At 35.4% G+C, this 19,904-nt stretch overlaps 1 protein-coding gene across 1 annotated transcript in view; it reads right to left on the bottom strand.

The window, feature by feature from the left end:
• Nucleotides 1–15,558, bottom strand: part of LOC104155970 (sentrin-specific protease 6-like) — a 48,141-nt gene extending 32,583 nt beyond the window's left edge. The window contains 4 exon segments of the mRNA XM_009705927.1: nucleotides 1,691–1,792; nucleotides 8,132–8,274; nucleotides 8,927–8,990; nucleotides 15,461–15,558. Coding sequence (XP_009704229.1) covers nucleotides 1,691–1,792; nucleotides 8,132–8,157 — 128 coding nt within the window. The 5' untranslated portion in view covers nucleotides 8,158–8,274; nucleotides 8,927–8,990; nucleotides 15,461–15,558.
• Between the last annotated feature and the right edge of the window lie 4,346 nt (nucleotides 15,559–19,904).

Below are 19,904 nucleotides of genomic sequence, written 5' to 3'. Positions count from 1 at the left end.
TCAGGATTAAGAATCTCTGGAGCAGACTCTCTTGCATGCTGAAGAAGCCTACGGCACTTAACTAGATAACATGAATCTATGTTGACTGGCTGTTTCAAAGAACCATCTTACAACAAAGCTTAATCAAGTACACTAATACTATTAAGGACAACATTCAGAGATCCAAGAAAGAGCAGCCTCGCATGATTTTGCTTACTTCAAATCACTTTAATCAGCACCGCAGATCAAGATTTTATCCCTTAGAATTACAAAAAAAAGGTGAAAGGTAAGGGCACAAACACTTAGAGACGTCCCATGCTTTCGTCAATGGAACACTGAACAAAAATATTCTAAAAAGGATTGCATGTAAGAAAAGAGCACAGCTAGTTCAGCCTAAACCATACTGATAACATAAACCTCATCCTGCAGTTTAATTCGTGGGAAAAATTCTGCCAATCCTCCTTAGTCATCCCTGCCTTGCAACGATTGAAAGAAATGTAAAGAAAAGGGAGATCTCTACTAGTGCACTCGCCGTTACTAACGAGAAGGAACTGTCCATGCTGTTTTCCATTTACAGATGACAGTACAGTTTGAAATGGAAGGAGGTAACAATGGTGTAGGTCCTCATGGACAGGATTGCAAAATACATTTTTCAGTTTGTTTCTTCAGTGCCAGATTACCCTAATACATGTTTGGATCACATCACTACGTGGGCTTTGTTTTTCTGAAGATAGCAAATGAAAGTGAGGGAAGTGGGATAAAAGAGAAGATGATGTCTACATACGACCCCACCACCTCAAAAAATCTACACTAAAAAACAGAGAGGAAAAAAAGGGGCAGAAGAAGGAGGCTACAAAATGCTGACAGGATGAAGCACTCGTGGGCTGCTGGAAATTAATGAAATTCATAGATAAAAAGAGGTCTGAATGGACAAATTCTGAAAGAAAATTCCTTAAAGCCACAGTTAGCTCATTTGTTTGTGACACACATTGGGTATGAAACGCCTGTAAAAATAAAAAAAAAAAAAAATAAAAATACAACCCTGCAATTTATAGAAGTCTGATGTAGTTCCACGTTTTCAGAACCATGAAGTTTAATTCAGCATAGCTCAGTAAGATTCCTCAGTTTCCAGTTGTCCATTCTAACAATTATTTATATAAATGCAAAACCTTGCTTCTGTGAGATGTCCCAGCTTACATGTTTTACGCTGCATTTGCAGACTACATCGGATAAACAGATCTACAACTTAATCTTTACATGGATTTTATTCAAGATGGAGTTTCTGTGAATTAGTATTTGATGATCATGTTGTCAAGTTATGTGAATTTCCACTGTATACTACGTTTGTGCATTTCAAAGTATTTTCTAAATGTATTTACATTAACAAGTGCTCTCCTATTGAGTATGTGTCATTGTGTGCTTTAAAATTAGTAAATTCATTTTCTAAATGTATTTACATTAACAAGTGTTCTCCTGTTGAGTATGTGCCATTATGTGCTTTAAAATTAGTAAATTCTAAGATTATAAAATAAGTCCTAAATGGTAAATTTTCTGAAACTTCAGTAATTAAGATCAATGTAATTACTTGTAATTACCATGTAATTACTTATGTTTCCTTAAAACGCTTCATAGCGCAAAGAAAACCATTACATACAAAACCAGAAAGGACTTTTTTCAATTGGAACATCTGGAGAAACAAATGTAGTCTTACCTTTGGGCTGCTGTTTTTACTACGGTTGTCTGTCCATGCGCATGGTGAAAACGTCTACCATGTACCACAGTTACAGGACAAGACATATTCTGAGCGTTTTCACTGCAAACATACAGAAAAATGGTTTAAGAAAAGACTCTGGTGTATTTGTACATTAACTTAGCTAAAAATTGTTCGTCCTGCTTTTAGAATAACAGTTTAGAATAACAGTCATACAAAACCAAAAATCAACAAAGTATTTCTGAATCAGTAACACAACTTGTTAGGATCCTCTGACAGGTATAAAAACATTCAGTCTAGAATAAAACAAACAAACAAGAATATACACTTTTTTTTTCCTGGAAGAAAAAGTAAAGATTTTTTCAATTTTATCATCATCCAAAACACTGTGAATCAGCTCCCCTTTACTCAATCCCATCACTGCAAAAAGACACTACCTTTTTAATTAATTATAACCATTTATAACTGATTTTATACTTCCATCTATACCTTTTATTAAGGCATAATATTAACTTCTCTAATATGACTTAAAGGGCATAACATGTGAACAGACTGAATTGCACATTCAGGAACTTCCCTCATCTTATTACTCATAATGGAAAATAAATGCAGGAAATTTATGGATGCAAGGTGGCTGGTAACTGAAACAACACATCTCAAAAAGACGAGAAGGATTCTCAGGTGCTCAAATATCTCTGCACAGAGACAGTATAATCACTGATGTCTTCTAGCATTTCTTTGGTTTCTTCTTTTGTTGCCTTTTGATACTTTAATCTCATTACTATGTAAAACAAGTAAGTCTGGAGAGAAGATTACTCACCATTATCCCCTCTAGTAAAAGCTGATATAAAGATACAGTAGATCAATAACATAGTACTCCTTCGGAGATTGTTAGACCCTAACAATTACCCTGCACACTTCTGGGACAGGACAAACAACATTACATTTGAAATGTTCAAAAACCATGCAACTTTTAACAGGCAGCAGGTCAATAACGTAAATCGTTTCAAATTATGGAAATAACAATGCTTAAACTTTGCTTGTAAAATTGCTTGGAAATTTTAATTGCACTAAATAAAATTACGTAAAAAAGCATCTTGATTTATTTGAAATATTTCTCAGAAATATTATTCAAAAAAAGTTTTGCTCCTGCCATTTCTCCTGTTACGAACAAGAAAAAAACGAGAAGTACCAAAATTCCCTAAAAAGTTGACAACCAATTCCTAACCCTTCCTCTACATTGCCCCAAAAGGTGAAAGTGAGCAAACTGCTAGCTTGCTTTTGAAATTTCTTTTCAGTTTAGAAATATGAACCCTTTTAGAGTCTTTATATTGAGTATCATAAAGCAATATTAGAAGCTTTCAAAGCATTTCTGACTGATCATAAGATGACTGTTACGATCTAACTGGTGATAACAAAACCATGAACATAACAGAACAAGACCTAACAAAACCAAACAAATGATAAAACTCTCCTTTCTAGAAAATGAAGTTTAGAAACATCATAAATGTTCTGAGTCAGCAGTTCAACTCCTCAAAACCAACATAATAGCATCCTATTCAATCATCAACCTCTTGAAAGGCAAACACATTCATCCCACATGCTTTCAAGTCAAGATCATCCAAGTCCAGCTTGTCATCATCATCCAGCCTAAATTACAGTCAACCTTCTGTTTAATGTTGTCACCTGAGAAATAAAAAGCTGACAGCTACTTGCCCTAAATACTTTAGGGTGTCTCAAATCCTCTCTGGCTTCCAGTTTAAAGTCTCTGAAAGGGACACTAGAAAACAAAACACAAACAGAGCGCAGGAATTCCTTCTCAAATGCTTAAGACCTAAGGAGTTTAAACAAGCAAGTAAGTCTATAAACACACCTAAATCTCATGTTTTATCATTTTATTTGTTGAATCTGAGCTTTGCCAAACTATCATGATCGGGAAACTTTTAAGTCTTGTGCCCCTGTAGCACACACACAAAAAATCTGTTAAGCAGCGCTTTTGCTTTCTGCCTCACACTCAAGTAGTGAGAAACTCCAGTAGGTGCTAGAATAGAGTATCGCAGCCTGCTGAGCAATCAGATTTGAGTCAAAGCAGACTGTTCGAGATGGCACACTTAAATGGTTCATATGTTGTCAGATATGCTTCCAAGTAGGACACCTGTAAAATACAATCTGCTCTATAATCCTGTTCTTTGAATAGAACATACCCAGAGCAGACAGAATCATCAGCAAATTTAACCATGAAGTCCTAGCAAGTCACAAAATGAGCACATCCAAACGGAAATCTAGGTGTGCAAGTTTCAGTACAGTTTCAAGACAATCAACATGCAAGACTAAACCCAAGGTGAAGGTGATGCAATGGTCAGAAAGTTCCTTGAAAGAACAAATGTTCTAGAAGTCTCAAAGAACTTGCAATATATTAACAATATATGTCTCCTTGACATGATCTCAGAAACCACAGAATCACTTAAAGTCTAGACTCTGACGGAAACCAGGTTACACTATTATATTCTATCAACGGATCCTAGGAACTTCTTAACACCACAGATTCAAAAGGTAAAGTCCTGCACTGGGCAAAGGGATGGATCCAGAAGTAATGGAAGCATGACATTTCAGGAACACAGGACACAACTACAGACTACACTAATTCTGCCATTCATCAAATAACTTTTTTTTTAATGAAATATTACTACCACAAAAAAAAAAATCTAAAAGAGACTTAATAACATGAGAAATCTTGATACAATTTATTGAAAACTAGCGAAGATAAGAACAATTTAAAGTAAGACTTCATAATTAAACAAACAAACAAACAAACAACAAAACTTAGGGTTAAGTTAGAGTTTGATACTGGATTCGCTTAACCAGATAACACATGATAACTTTTCGGTTGGTTTAAATTTTTGTACATTCAAGTGGAGATGTACAGGGAAAACTTGTCTCTGTTCTTACATATCCCTTCTTCCTATCACTCATTCTCTGAATTTTAGGGAATATTGTACTACAATAACATTAATTTGAGTCAAGCCCCACTGATCTGAAGAGGTTTTAATCCCTATTCTGCAGACAAGGTGGAAAAAAAGACTTCAACTTTGTGATAAAAATCACCATGAATAGTTCACAAATGTCAAGTATCTGATCTTACTGCACTTAATCTAGCAGCTTAACTGCATGATCAAACTTCAGAATTTTCTCTCGCTGAAGAGTCCAAATATTGAAAGGTTAACTATTTAGTACCTTCCGTGCTGCAATGTTAAAGTGAACACACCACCAACCTGACTGTATCACAAACCTCTATGGATTTGCAGATTTTGTTGTAACGTATGTGTTATGAAAGATATAATGCTATCACAATTAAGGTATTAAATCAAGATAATTCCTTACAGCATAAACATATTTATAAGCAGACTTAGTGCCCGAAATCTGAAAAGGAGTTAAATAATGTTGGCAGTATGAGTTTTAATCAAACATCAAGTGTTTATGGCAGTCACAGTGGCCTACACACATCCATTATGCCCAACTAAATTCATTCAGTAATGAGAGTTTGGTAAGAAGAAGGTGGATACTTATAATTTCCATTTAAATTCAGCATGCAGCTCAGCACTAGACAGAAGTTGGATGCCTGCCTTCAACGTAGATGATGTGACCTTTAAGTAAGGTAACACATATGCAACAGATTTTCCTTTTTTTAGTTGAATTTTATAAATCATACTAGGTCTTATAAGGTAGTATTTGTCAATAGAAGACAGTCCCAATTCAAGTAACAGAATGTCTGAACTAAATGCTTAGACTGTCTAAAAAAACCTCAGCAATTATTTACCTTAAAAACAAAATAAACCCCACATACCTTTCTGGAACTCACGAAAAACACACACATACACAGTCAAGTATGACTGCTTTAACAGAAAAGGGAAAAAACTATGTAGTAAGGTTGGATTTCACTACAAATCCCACAGCCAGACAGAAGAAAATTCTAGTTTCCAGAAGATTAGAGGAATCTTACTTTAAATGGTCAGGTGTACTCAGAACAACCAACAAATATAATGCACATGCATGGGCTTCTTCACTGCTGCTCTTTTGAGTTTTTTTTTGTTTTAAGGTAAATAATTGCTGAGGTTTCCTAAGAACTGGCCAATTTGAAGAGAAGCAAGCCAGAAATCCGGATATAATCTTAGAAATCTGTTGTGTGTACTAAAAATTAAAGACTGAAACACAAAACATAATTTTCATAGCACAAATCAAGGACAATGAAGCACTGTGCTAATTTGCGTAAACATATAAAGGATTTTAAAAAGGGATGGAAGGAAGTACCCATGTTCACAGTTAGCAAGAGCTGCCAAGGAAGCACTTGAATGTATTGAAAAATAACAGACTCTTGCATAATGGCACAACTTTTAACCTGTAACAAAAAAACTTGCCATTATTAAATCTATTTTATTTTAAAAAAGCTTTTAAGTTCCACATGACATCTTATTAGTCTATCGCAAAAACCAAGACATTGTCTGTATTCCCATCAAAGGAAGGGAGGGAAAATGTAGGTGCACTCTCATCAAAAGCTTAGTGAAATCTTTTTTGTAAACATCTGATCATGTCTGATCAGATGTTTACATCTGTGGAGAGAATGCAATGGTTGCTTCTTTGTTTCATTGGACATTGGGAAGGCAGTGATTTTGGTTTAGGTTTACATGAACAAAGCCTATACAACAAAACTGCATGGGCCAAGGTGATTTTTTAAACAGTGACAGGAAGGCAGAGATTAATACTTATATAAGCCTACATGCCTTTTTTCGTCTTCATTAATATAACATTTAGCTAGAAATCATGACTCTTCAGACAAGTTCATTACCGAAAACTTAATAAAATGTAAATAAAATAAAGCATTACAGACAGACACTTAAGTTTACTCAAAATAACCTAGTATACAATACTTACTATCCTGTAGTTACTGTTCCAAACATACATTACATATACCCAAACAATCCCATATACAATGGTATGTTGGTTACAGTAACGATAACTTGAACTACTACAAGTGCAGAATTTTACACATCAGTGAAAGTTTCACTGTTCCTTGTCAAAATTAAGCCACTAAAAAAAAGCATGCAGGATAAGAGTATCCTTCATTCACCTAATAAGCTAAATTGTTATGTGGTCCTTATCGCAGTAGTCCCTAACAACAAAATGTTCATAACTAGCCTCATTTTTTCAGAAAATTTAGGATCTGTGGGGGTTAGTTTTGTGTTGGGTTTGTTGTTTGGTTTCCTTTTTTTTAATTTAAGAGTATGCATGACCTTAAGACCACCCGCAAGCTACAGAAAAACTAAATTAGAGTGGTATGTATTACATTTGGTTAAGACAGCGGATGAAGGGCCATCTAGGTTTTGAAATTCAACAAGATACATTAATATGTGGGGACAGGTTACAATTACAATATAAAGGCAAGAAGAGTCCTTATTTTGACTGAAGTATGTACAATTTTTGTATTCATTCTTCTCTATCAAACTGATGGACCACGAGTCCAAACTGGAAATTCTGGATTTGTTCCCTGTACGTTATGCAGGAGAGGACAAACATCACACAGAACTTAAAGGATTTATTTTCTCCAGTGACTCTGTGATAACAACAGTCCCAGTAACCAACAATGCTCTACGGATCAGCATGCAAGAACAAAGACAAGGACATCCCTCATACAGTTACGCATGGGTTAGATATTTGATGACTGACCTACCTGTAGCTAGCTAGCTTATGAACATTTCAGTCCTGCGAAGGTAACCAAATTGAGTGCACTTTAGCAACATGAAATGCTTCCAGAGAAAGTTACATGAATGCATCACTTTTTATTATATACTAACTAAATAGATCAGTCTGTTACAAGCTAGGGCCAGTAGTAACAAGCAAGTACAGCACTGAATGTTTATGCACTGTGCCTGTCAGCTCTAAATGCAAGTGACAATCTCAAGCTATCATGTAGGAGTACGAGTATTTGTTGAAGCCTTTAAAGGAATAATCCCTGACTCCTAAATCAAATGGTAACTTGCAGTAAGAAAAACAAAAAATGTATCCTGAGTTAACCTTGGCAATTCAGAGTCACGGAAAGAAGAAATTCTTGATGGGGACATTAGAAATATTCTTCTACCTACTAGCACCGTATAGAGGAAACAATGGCATATGCAGACAACATTGGTAAGGCACTGACAAGTATGCCAGCAAACGCTCTAACTCAATTTTAATAATCTTCCGGTATTTTACTGATCTGCTAGTTAACATTTTGGAAGAGGAAAGACCTTAACAATCTAGTTTTCTCTCTTCACTCAGAAGCACAGAAAATCATAGCTTCTTAAAATGCACAGCAGATAATGCAAACACGCTACAAGTTCTGTTCATTTAGCACTGATTTACATCAATGATCAAGTAGGTAAGTAAACATAAAACTACATGTAGTACCTCAGTTTCTTGCTATTTCCCATCATGTTGAGGCCAATTGAGTTCCCTTTAAAAAGTCTCAAGCTTCCAGCTTTGCCTCGTCTTGCGTATGTTTTTATGGTATCACCACTGGTGCCGATAGCGCCAGGTCGACAACGAAGCGACTGTAACAACAGAATTCACATATATTAAAATACTTGTATAAAAGTTAAAAGGAAAAAAATTAATTACAAAACATTTATATAAATGTTACTTTCATTTCATTTTCAGACTGTTTCTGTACCAAATTTCATGTAAAATATACCCCATCTACACCCTTACTCACTTGGATTCATTACTAAACAAAATATTAATATTTTCAAGGTAATATGAAGCATCTTGCAGTTGTAAGCTATGTCAAGTATACATCAAAAACACAAAAAGCATGGGGTTTGCCTACATCTCTTCTCCTTTTAGATATACACACACACACATATATATGCATACAAAAATGGGAAACTGACAGTAAGCAATCATGGGATATAATGATTAATATTTTAAATTAAAAAAATATAATCCCATTAATGATAACTGTCTAAACTTAAAACTAGTTATTCATGCTCATATTCTCAGAATACAATGCAAACCAACACGATCTATAGGAGTAAGAGGAACATAAAGCATTGAGGCTAGGCAGATAAACAGCTTGAGTGCATGTTGCTGAATCAATACATAAACTTTCATTTTGTAATACCACACAGATGACTACGCAACATTGTTTAAGAACCTAGCAAGCATTAAAAATACATTTTCACTGTAAGTTAAACAGAGTACTACCTTTCTTTCTTCATTGGGACTGAAAGGCCCATCACTGTCATCTATGCTGAGCAGATTTGCCTCGCTAGATAGGTGTGGGAGAGAAAAGCAGATACGTTGTAATGCAACAGAGCACCAGCAAAACATCTTTTACACACAAAGGGGTTTTTTTCCCTTCCCTCTTTAAATGTAAATGCAACACATACATATTATATATATCTATGCCTAAAACAACAGGAACAAAGTGGGCAACTTGGTGATCCAGATGTATTATCTGCACCTGAACTTAAAGTGTACATTAAATTATTTCACAAACAGCATAATTAAAAGGATGTTATTAATTCAAAATTGAGAATACTATTGAATCTTCAAGATTGTTATGGCAATGTTACTGACACCACGAAAGATTCTATACAACCCTATGCATAAATTCAGTCAAATACTAAATTAACCTATAAAACATAGTTTTAGTTTGTTCATGCATATCAGCGCTCAAGCATGTGGTTTAAAACTGCAAACTTCAGTGCTTGAGGAGAAGAATTTACGTACAACTAAATTTGATCCCACAGCAATCACTGCCAAAATATGTCTTCCTAAAAACAGTGTATTCGGTTTGGCTCAACTGTTCATTAAGACATGGTTTTTTAATACTTCTATGTCTGCAATCTTCAACTATTGTAATAAGGAAGAAGACACAAAAAAAGAAACCCACCCCACGATACTGTGAAAACATACTCTTTTCGGTAACAGCAGTTATCGTCAAATAATCTTAAATGCTTAAATTAAAACCCCAGTCATACATTTTATACTGATAGCAGCTAGATTAGGCTAACACATTCTTGCTTCCAGGAGAAGCAACCTGCAACAATCCCTTCTCATCAGTCCTGGTAAGGTTACCCCTCTCTTGGCCGCAACAAAAGAATACAACTTTTAGCCAATTTGTGATTGCGTGGTTTGGGGGTTTATTAATTACAATCATTCAGGCAGAAATTACTTAAGAATACAAGCAGTTATGCCAGGAGTTCCAAGGGAACAGCTACAGAAGAGAAACAACGATGGAGATGAAGGTGGAAACCTTTCTTAGCTGCAGGTAGGACTGCAACATACATAGTGACTTTGGCTCTTTATATGTAAGGTAACCACTCAGTACTCTGGCCCCGCTGTCCTCCCCCCCGCCCCCAATTTCTTAAAAACTTCTTCCATGCACAAGATTTCCCTTCATGTTACAATTTATTCAATACAGATATCCCCACATCAAATAAACTAAAAGAAAAAAGTTCCTGACTCATAGGGTGAGAACTGCAGACCCTGAAAGTTCAGGAGGCAAGACTGTGCTCACAGTTGGTTTCAATATGGGAAGAATGATGTCAACATCAACACTTGGCCAGTGGCACTCTTCCATTTTCCTTTCCTTTACAGAGCACAACAATTCTAGGTAATTGTATAATGTTTATTTTAGTGTAGTAGATCATCACTAATTTCCAATAGAAAGCATCACAAAGACAAAAGAACATAGTTGTACTTCTGTACAGACTATCCATGGATATTAAAATTTTAAAATACCTTAACTTTTTTTTAAACTCTCTTTCAGGACAGATTATTCTTTCAAGGGAGGCTCACTGAGTTTTCTCAACCCTTCATCAGAAGACAATGAGTTTAATGATTTCAGAAATTTTGCAGATCCTAAAGAGCACCTAAAACCCTGCAGCACAGACATTAATAGTAACCTAAGTACCTGCAGCTCTGGCATTCACCTACGGTGTTGACCTAGCCAGATCATTTCACCTCTAGATACGCTTTACTTCTTCAGCTCCAGCTCATACAAAAATTGTGATGATTTTCAAAGTGCCCTTGTACAGCAGCTATACTTTTAGGGCTTCAAGATACCACCATACTGCAACCATTTTAACAAAGGGTGTTTGGGTGGGTGAGTCAGAAGGTAATAGACTGCAAATTAACAAAACACTGAAAAAAATCCTTAAATCAAACTGAACAAGAGTAACTCTTATGATGCAACTAAGATGAAATGACTAGAAAAATATTTGGGAATTGGATGTTTTTAAAGAACCAGTATTTTTCGATTTTAAGGAATGCAAAGTATATGCCTCGGTATCAAAAAAGCTGTTTTTTGAGAGAACAGAATACATAGCAACTGAGTAATGTCTATTTGCTCATGTATCACATGCCTACAGTTGCCTGCTTAAAAAATGCAATTTATACAGACAGGAAAAAAAAACAACACTACGCCACACTCCCACATACCAGACAATAACATCTTAACACTGCTGACATGAAACATCAGTGGTCTTGCTGGGAGGAGGCTATGCCTCCACACTTCATCACTTTTAACCAGGGAACCAGAGAGGTATTTTCACACTAGAACTATAATTTCTAACTTTTCAATACTTTAATTAAAATTTTACAACAAATGAAAATTAAGTCTTTACTAAAATTAGGCGGGAAAAAAAAAAAGTTATTTAGGTAAACAGAGTTCTTTCCAAAAGGCAGTTCATAATTACGCATTCAAATTTAGGCACTGAACAAGAAAAAAAAAACAAAACTCTGTTTATTTATCTCTAATCACTTATCATTTGTTTAATGTTTTAAAATATTAAGAACTGTGCAACAGCTAGTTAGATACTTCAGTTTAATAGACCATGTTTTTACTACTAGCTACAAGCAACCCAAACTTTAAACCTCTGTTGATCATTGAGGTTACACTCCAAAGAGCTGCAAGCCTATTTCTATCAACTACCAACTGATCCCAGTCATGTTTCAAACGTGATTGGAATTTCTTTCTGAAAACTCTTACATATAGAAACAGGAGACTGACCCATTTCCCCTCACAGCACACTGTGTACATTCTTTAGTTGAAATTACATGGTGGTAAGCAGCACATTAAAAAAAGCCCTGATATCAGAGGCACAAGAGAAGCAGGGGTATTATTCACTCATGCACAATGCCATCCTGTTAAAAATAACCTTAACTAAAACTATTAAGAGGTAGGAACTGAGGTTCTGAACAAAAAGTTCTTTATCAATTTAAAGGCTATACTGCCTTACTAACAGGGTCACAAAAGCAGTATAAAGTATCTTCATAAATATGGTGGGGTTTCTGAGAAAGGAATAAAAATGAAAAAAAGTATTAGAAAAAAGCTAAACAATTTTTTTTAAAAAAAAAAAAAAGCTGTCATTGCTTTTCCAGTCAGGAATACAAGGGAACAAGCAGTTTATCCCCCTAAATAAAAAGGGGGAAAAAAAATTAAAACTCTTTGAAAGAAAATGTTAGTTAAGAAAGGATACCATAGTGCAAGTAAATTAGACAGATCCATTTATTTGTTTTCAGTTTTTTGATAAGGCTATTATTGAACAAATGTCAGTGGAAGGTCCAAGTCTGGACTACTGAAAAAACAGTATGACAGCCAAGAAAAAATTGGGCCCATTAGTTTACAAAACAACGGAGGGGCATATTGAGACATATTTCAAAACATTCACCCAGACATTAAAAAGAAAGTAAATATAAATTATTCAAGACACCTCAAGAACAATCATCTGTAAAACCAGAAAGCATCTTCTAACATGTTAATTTCAGAAATCAATTTAATTAATATATTACTTTGGCCATGTTTGCATAAATCTTCCATCCTTTCATGTCTTTGCTACATAAGATGCACATAATTTCCATCATTTATTCTGTGACGGTCTACACAGGTTTCAGTGTGTTTAGTTGACCAAACGGTCTTTTTTTCTGTTGTTCTACATAAAGGTTCCTCTCCTTCTGCGTGATCTCCAAGGACAAAGCAAGAAAGTCTCGAGTCACTTGCTATCATCTTTATTGCTATCTTAAGCAGATCAAATCTTGTAAATCATCAAAAATGTTACTTTTACTTTTCAAGCGGACTGAAGATTATCTGCAGGCATTTACTTTGGGGTAAGGTACTTGTCAATTACCATTTTGAATTTGCATAACTCCGGTTCCACGCTGAGTATAAGCTTTAGCAGTATTTAAAAATGTACATACTGTGTCGGGTGATCGTGTATTTTTCCAAATCTTCAGTTTACAGAAGTTACTCTTTTTGTGTTCATTACTTGACACCTTACCATTATGACACAGCCTATCTAATTCCCCAAATAAGTTAAACTACACGCTTCTTTTAAAACAATCTACCTATTCTATAACTTGCTTTGGTAGGAGGTCATTAGCCACGTATTTTGTGTTCATCTCACTGCGGAAAGATAATCCAAGCAGACATCCAGTATCGACCAACAACATTAGCACAGGTCTCATGGGGTAATACAAGAATACAGCCAGTCCTTTAAGTGCTGGAATGTTATTCTTGCGCCAGTTCAAAACAAACTTATTGTGTGTCTGCCATTAAGAGGGCAAAAAGCTGTGATAAGGTCAGACATTAAAATGCTAGTGCCTCAACAACAAGCATGAGATGCATCCAGATGCTTGCTTCAGATTTACAGCTTTCTCCACACAGGAATGCAGTAGGTTACAAGCAATGCTAGTAAATATCAGCATACCATAGCAAATAAGAATGACTGTTTTTAAAAATTGCCAGAAGACATACTTACTGCATAGTATACTCAAAGTATTTGAGGTGCACCAAGTTTTATGCTGGAACAATTCTGTGAACTAAAGCTGCTAATTTTGAAATGTTCTGCTAAGGGTAAAGGGAATTTAGAAAGAAAAGGACAATTTATTGTAAAATAATCTGTTTTCTAAAGATTCTTTTCTGTCCGTACTTTGTTGTACAAAGTAAAAACGTATCAGAAAAGCAAAATACACAAATTATTTCAAAATGCTCAAAGCTTACAATGCCCTTAAGACAAAAAAAACCCCAAACAACTGACATGTTACCAAAAGTAAATGTGTGGGCACCTTAAAACATATAGCTGTCTGGAGAGAGTGAGAAATTCCCTGAAATGGTATCAGAGGATGGGTAAGCTAAAAAGGCAGGATTGTCAGTTTAAATCAATTTTCAACTACTCTTTTATCTATAATTCCAGATAAGATTCTGCATAATTCACAGGTATAAAAACAAATTACTGATGTGAGTAGGTAATCAAATTTCAATACTGGCTACGGGAAAACTGTTTATCATACAGAATATTTGAAAGGAATGAAAAATCACTCAGAAATACCATCTAAAAATCAGATACATATATAAAAAAAGTATGTTCCATAATCCGTTTTTAAAACTTTTTTTTTAGCATCACTATACTATACATATCTCTTTCCGTGTTCTTAAGTCAACATTAGCTGGAAACAGATGGAAAACAGCAGTAAATTATTAGAAGAAAAAAGGCTGCTATACTTAGAAATGTGAGTGACTTATTTCTGAGACAAGTAAAATGCAAACATCGACTGTATTGTATGTATTGCCACTACACTTAAACATATTACTGTGCACCAGAAATGGCTGTAGAATTGCTAAGAAAAAAAGCAAGCTTTATTTTATAAAATTTAAATGCCCTCAGTTTGAGAATCTTTTAAAAAATGGTTTTAACTTCTGATACAGTTCTGTTTTAACAAAAGCTCTTAATGCTTACCTCACACTTCACTGAACTCCTGAACTCATTTTTTAATGACTAAAACATCACATTTCTTAATGTTTTTGTAAGATTACAGCACAGCCTGCTGCTGCAGCCTAAGTGGTTATGTGTCTACTTTCTTATCTCCCTTCCAGCGCACCATATTTGGCAGAATATTATGAGATACAAATTCATATAAGAATTATTTTTGGATTTAACCACGGGATTCAGTTTCTCCTTACTAGAGAACCATAACATCCTTTTTAAACTTGCAGGTCCTACTCTCCAAATACCTAAGATCCACAAATAAACCTAACATGCATTCTTCATGCATGACACTTCTTGTTCTTTTAACAATTCATTAGTCTTTTTGGAAATAAATATATTAATAACAAGAAAATACGTTAGTTACAATAAAATGTCACAAGGACAAAGTATGTATTCAAACTACACACAAACTACACACACACACAGGGTTTAAGTTTTAGTCAAAATCCAAACATACTAAGCAAAAGAAAAAAATGAACAGGGAACAAAACAGCTTTAACTCCACCCAGTGAGATAAGCACAAGGGAGAAAAACTTACAGTCTTCTAAGCTTAGTTTATGTAGGCCTAGAGCTACTGAGGGACCTTAATCCTAACTGTGAAGTACTGAGTAGCACCATCACCAAAGGAAAAGTAGAAGTTGCTTGGATACCCTACCTTCCCATGTCCTTACTTTGCATGTTGACGTATGCCTTGTCTGTGTTCCTTAGACTTACACAGTCGCTCCAACTTACTTTTGGAATGTACTGTGCCCCATGTTGTAGGCCCCATGTTCACAATTAAATTTACATTATAATGCACTTTTATATAGCAATACTATTTAAAATAATCACTTCTTTGAAACCATTTTTCTTAATCACTGAAAATTTTAAGATATTATATATTGTTTCTTATTAATAAATTACAAAAAAATATTTATTTATAAATAGACACTTATACTTTCAATAGCCTAGGTAAAAGCATCCTTACTCTTTCTCTGCATCTCCTTCACTTTCTTCTGCATGATCAAAGCTCCAATTATTTTTAAAACCTCCATCTCTCTTGGACTGTGATCTATCCAAAGCTGAAATGAGAACAAGTTAAGATAAGTCTTGATTTCAAGCCAAGTTATAATCAACACAAACTAGAGGAGTAAACCAGATGCATATATATTTTCCCCAAGTATTTATTTTGTTGATGTCAATGTTTAACTATCATTTGAGAAAGTAAGTTCATCAATGCAGTGGTGACTCATTTTCCTAAATAAATTCAAGTGAGTATCTGCCAACATCTCGATTACTAATGCAAAAAGTTAGCAAGCTATTAAAATGATGATATGAGGTAGTTTTACAAGAATTTCAACTGTAAATTTAAGGGTTCCTTCTCTGATATGAACTATATGGCACACACAGAAAGGGTCCTAAAATTTATTATTTAAATTTCTAACACTCAAGCACATATTTGATTTTTCCACATAAAAGCAACAGTTCTGAACTGCCCAAGTACAATTTCAACATAACATGCCCTTTTTTTTTAATCCAACATCTGACACTGACCTGAATTAACATCTGATGCTAAATGACATTTCAGTATTAGCACCAACTCAGTAAAAACCTGAACTTTCTGAGCACAGTCACACTACATCAGATTTCAGATTTATCTACTGCAATAAACGTTATGGATACTTCCATATAATATGATGGCATGGTGGTATTCTTAAGTGAACGAGGTCCAGAGCGTGGAGCCAGCACTCATTAAAGCAAGGCACTGTTTACCCCGGGCCCTCATTATTGAGACTAAGAGCTGTCTCACACAAATTCTGTATGACAAACTATGCAGCAACTTTGATTTTGGAATAATTTAAATGTGTCTTTTCTTACTATGTTTTGCTTTACATTGTTGGAAATGTATTTAGAAATAATGAATGCAACTCTATATTTTGATAGAAAAGAAAAAAAAATTACAACCAACAACAGATGTTGTTGTGCACACAAATATTTATTGCATATTCAACCTCTGCTTCCAGCTACTTGCATCTACCGAAGAGTTCCTGAGCCATGGGAGACATTTTTGTGTTTAACAGCCTTTGCTAGTCTTTTTCTTCTCCCCACTTGCTTCTTCTATCAAGTCAACTTTATAGAATCAACAGCATCTTGCAGCAGATAGCATCTCAGCTTAATTATACATAATATGAGTAAGTATCGCCTTTTGTTTGTCCTGATTCAATCTGGCATTTTTTGCTTCTACTTAGTACTCTACTCCTCCAGTTCTTACACTTTGGAAGACAGTAATAAGTATTATTCACTCATGATTGCACAGATCTCTCTTGTGTTCTTTCACAGTCATCCTTTCCCCAGGCAGAAAACAAAAAAAAACAAACAAATGAGTCTTTTTAACTTTTCCTCACGTGAAAGCTGTTTCATGCCTTTAAATCACTCTCAATGCTTCTCTCTCAACTTCTTCTAGTCTACTGTACCCTTTTTGAGATGAGAAGAGGATACCAACACTATGAGGAATATTCAAGATGCATACGTGCCATGAATTTCTACAGAAGCAGCCTGATATTTCTGGTTTGTTCTTTATTCCTTTCCTAGTAAGTCTTAACACCGGATTTGCTGTTTTCACTGCTATGGACAACTGCATTGATCTTTATGTACTAGATAATTCCATCTTTCACTCATGATTGGTAAGAACCAGTTCAGAGCCAATTATTGTCTATGAAAATTCTCTTTCCTATTTCTCATTCACTTACATTACTTGGCATTTACCTACACTGAATTTGATACATGATTTTAACCCACATAACTCAAATCCCGAGCATCTGCAATTTTCTTTAAATAGCTTGTCACTATACTAACCCAAGTAGTCTGCAACATCTGCAAACTTTGTCGCCTCGCTACCAAACCCTTCTCCTTGTATCTGTGCACCAATGTTAACACAGAATCTTATGCAATCCAATCGGTTAGTCCTTCTATTAACAAACCAAACCATTTTTGCCCTCTCTTTCCATCTGTTGCCAGTTGTTCCTTATAAAACTTTCCATTTTATCGAGAGGCAACTTAGCCTCTCCAAAAGCCTTTGGTAAAGGACTTTACAGAGGGAATGATGAAATTACTTCTGGTCTTCATTATCATTTCTACAAATTTGGGTTGTATGGTCACAAAGCTCACTGATGTGAAGTTCCTCAAATACCTCCACTGCCTTTTTAAAAAGCTGCTATCATACTAGCTACCTTCTTTACCTGTAGCAGAAAGATGATGCTAACCAACAAGTAAAATGCTACAGTCATGAGCTCCTCTATCCCTGAGTTCTTCTCACAACACTTGGATGAATGCCATTCGATCCTGCTGCCTTGTTCATTGTTTGCGTCACATACTGCAATTTCTTCCACTGATGTTTTGTTTTCAGTCATATACTCTATCACATTCCTTCTTCAGAAATATTCTGGCATGAAGACCTCTGCAAGTGTTGTCAAAGGGAGTGCAAGCAATTTCATTTTTCAGCTATGACCTTATATTCTCCAAAGTTGCCTTTTACAACTTGGTTGTCTACTGAGCCTACAGATACGCCAGAAACTTTTCTGCCAAGTTTGAAGAAATTCTTAACAATAGTTTTGATGCCTGTCAGAAGTTACTCATCAAAAATGCTTTTGCCTGTCTCATTATATGTTAAATCCACCAGCTTTTTATTATTCTCTATTTTCATTATTCAGATAAAAGTTCAGATTCAAGACAGATGATGGTTTATTTCAGACACTTCACCTTACCCTCCTGTCTAGCTATGCCAACATTTGGGGAGGGGCTTTTGAAGTCTATTTAAATAAGCAGCACACAGGTGCTGTACGCCTCCAACATGGCATCTTTAAATAACTCCCAAGCTGTCTGCAAATATTTTACATCCCGGTTGCATCTTTTAGTTCCTTTTCCAAAAGTTTCTTAAGATTTTCCATAGTCCTTTTTTTTTTGAATTAAGCATGTTCACTGCTACAGACCACCTCAGTTTTCCATGGAAGAACACTCTTACTCTCCCAGCTCTGTTCACTCAGCTCTGGATTAATTTTCCCTCTCTCTAGCATTCTTAGTCCTACCAAAGATGCAAATCTAGCAGCATACCATCACGTTAGTCAGACTGTTCACCCAAGTTACTTGATTTGAATGGTCACTTAGAATCTGATTCTATAGAAGTTTGTTTGTTTTTTTTTTTTAAACAGGATAACAAGTCATCTGTCACACAGGCTAAGTTTCTAACTATTTTGTAGCAAGACTTAAATTTGGAACCTCTATGTTGCAATTTTTACCATGTATACCATCAAGGCCATTTTAATCAGCAAGACACATTCATACCCAGAAGGTGAAAATATTCAAAGAAGCAGAACTGGCCCTAAGATACTAAGCCAACAGAAGTCAATTGCTATCCCTCTGCCCAAGAAAGTCAGCAGGCTGGAGCCGATTTCACTAGCAATGACAAATCATTTTTCCTTCCACTACAAGCTCCCTTCAGTGCTGTTATATGAAGATGTCATATGTGAGATGACATAATTCTGAGCCCAAGAAAATAGATGGAATTTAAATACATAATTTAAACAGCAGTATCTAACATATTTCACTACTTTTTTAAACAATTGTCATCAATTACGTGTCATTTTTAAAAACCCAATTAAAAAATTTCCTAAAGAAATAATTTGTATTTTAGTTTTCATTAGAACTTTAATGGCATTATTAACCACATCCTGAAGTCAGCCTTTTAAAAATCCCCATGCAGCCTTTTTGTGTAAAACCCAACTAACAAATGTTGGATTACAAAACAAAGTACACTTGTAAGAAAAATGGCAGAAAGCAGATTAACACCTTCAAGTTATCGTGTGTGGACACTGTTTTGTAAACTCCTTTAGCAGGAGTTTCTATCATTCAACACTGTCCTTAAGCAATTCCTAAATGGGAGGAAAAAAGTTCACAGTGAATCTCCATTAAATAAGAACAAAGTTATGCATTTGCAAAAAAAAACTTTTTAAAATCTACCTAAAACACTTAAGTGAGGACTGACGTACATAGTATTTAGTAAAGTGCTAGAGTCCAATGGAAGCTATCGACTTAGAAGATTTTTTTGCATGTCTTGTACCTCATGCTCTAAGGCCAATCATTCCATAGGAATCTATATTACAGTTGACCAGAAAAACATACCTATTTCTTTATTGTTTTGGATGTGATGCTGTATTGGGTTTGCATGGCAAGGTTTTGGTAGCAGGGGGCTACAGGGGTGGTTTCTGTGAGAAGGTGCCAGAAGCTCCCCCCATGTCCGATGGAGTCAGCGTCCCCCCTGGTCCGTGGGAGCCACCGCCAGCCGGCTCCAAGACGGACCCACCGCTGGCCAAGGCCCAGCCCATCAGCCATGGGGACAGAGTCTCAGGGAGAACAGAGTTAAGAAGGGGGGAAAA

The sequence above is a fragment of the Cariama cristata genome, unplaced genomic scaffold (genome assembly GCF_000690535.1).
Source record: "Cariama cristata isolate BGI_N322 unplaced genomic scaffold, ASM69053v1 scaffold298, whole genome shotgun sequence".
NCBI classification, from domain to species: domain Eukaryota; kingdom Metazoa; phylum Chordata; class Aves; order Cariamiformes; family Cariamidae; genus Cariama; species Cariama cristata.
Note: the sequence above shows the minus strand (reverse complement) of the source record. Positions and strands in the feature narration are given on the sequence as shown.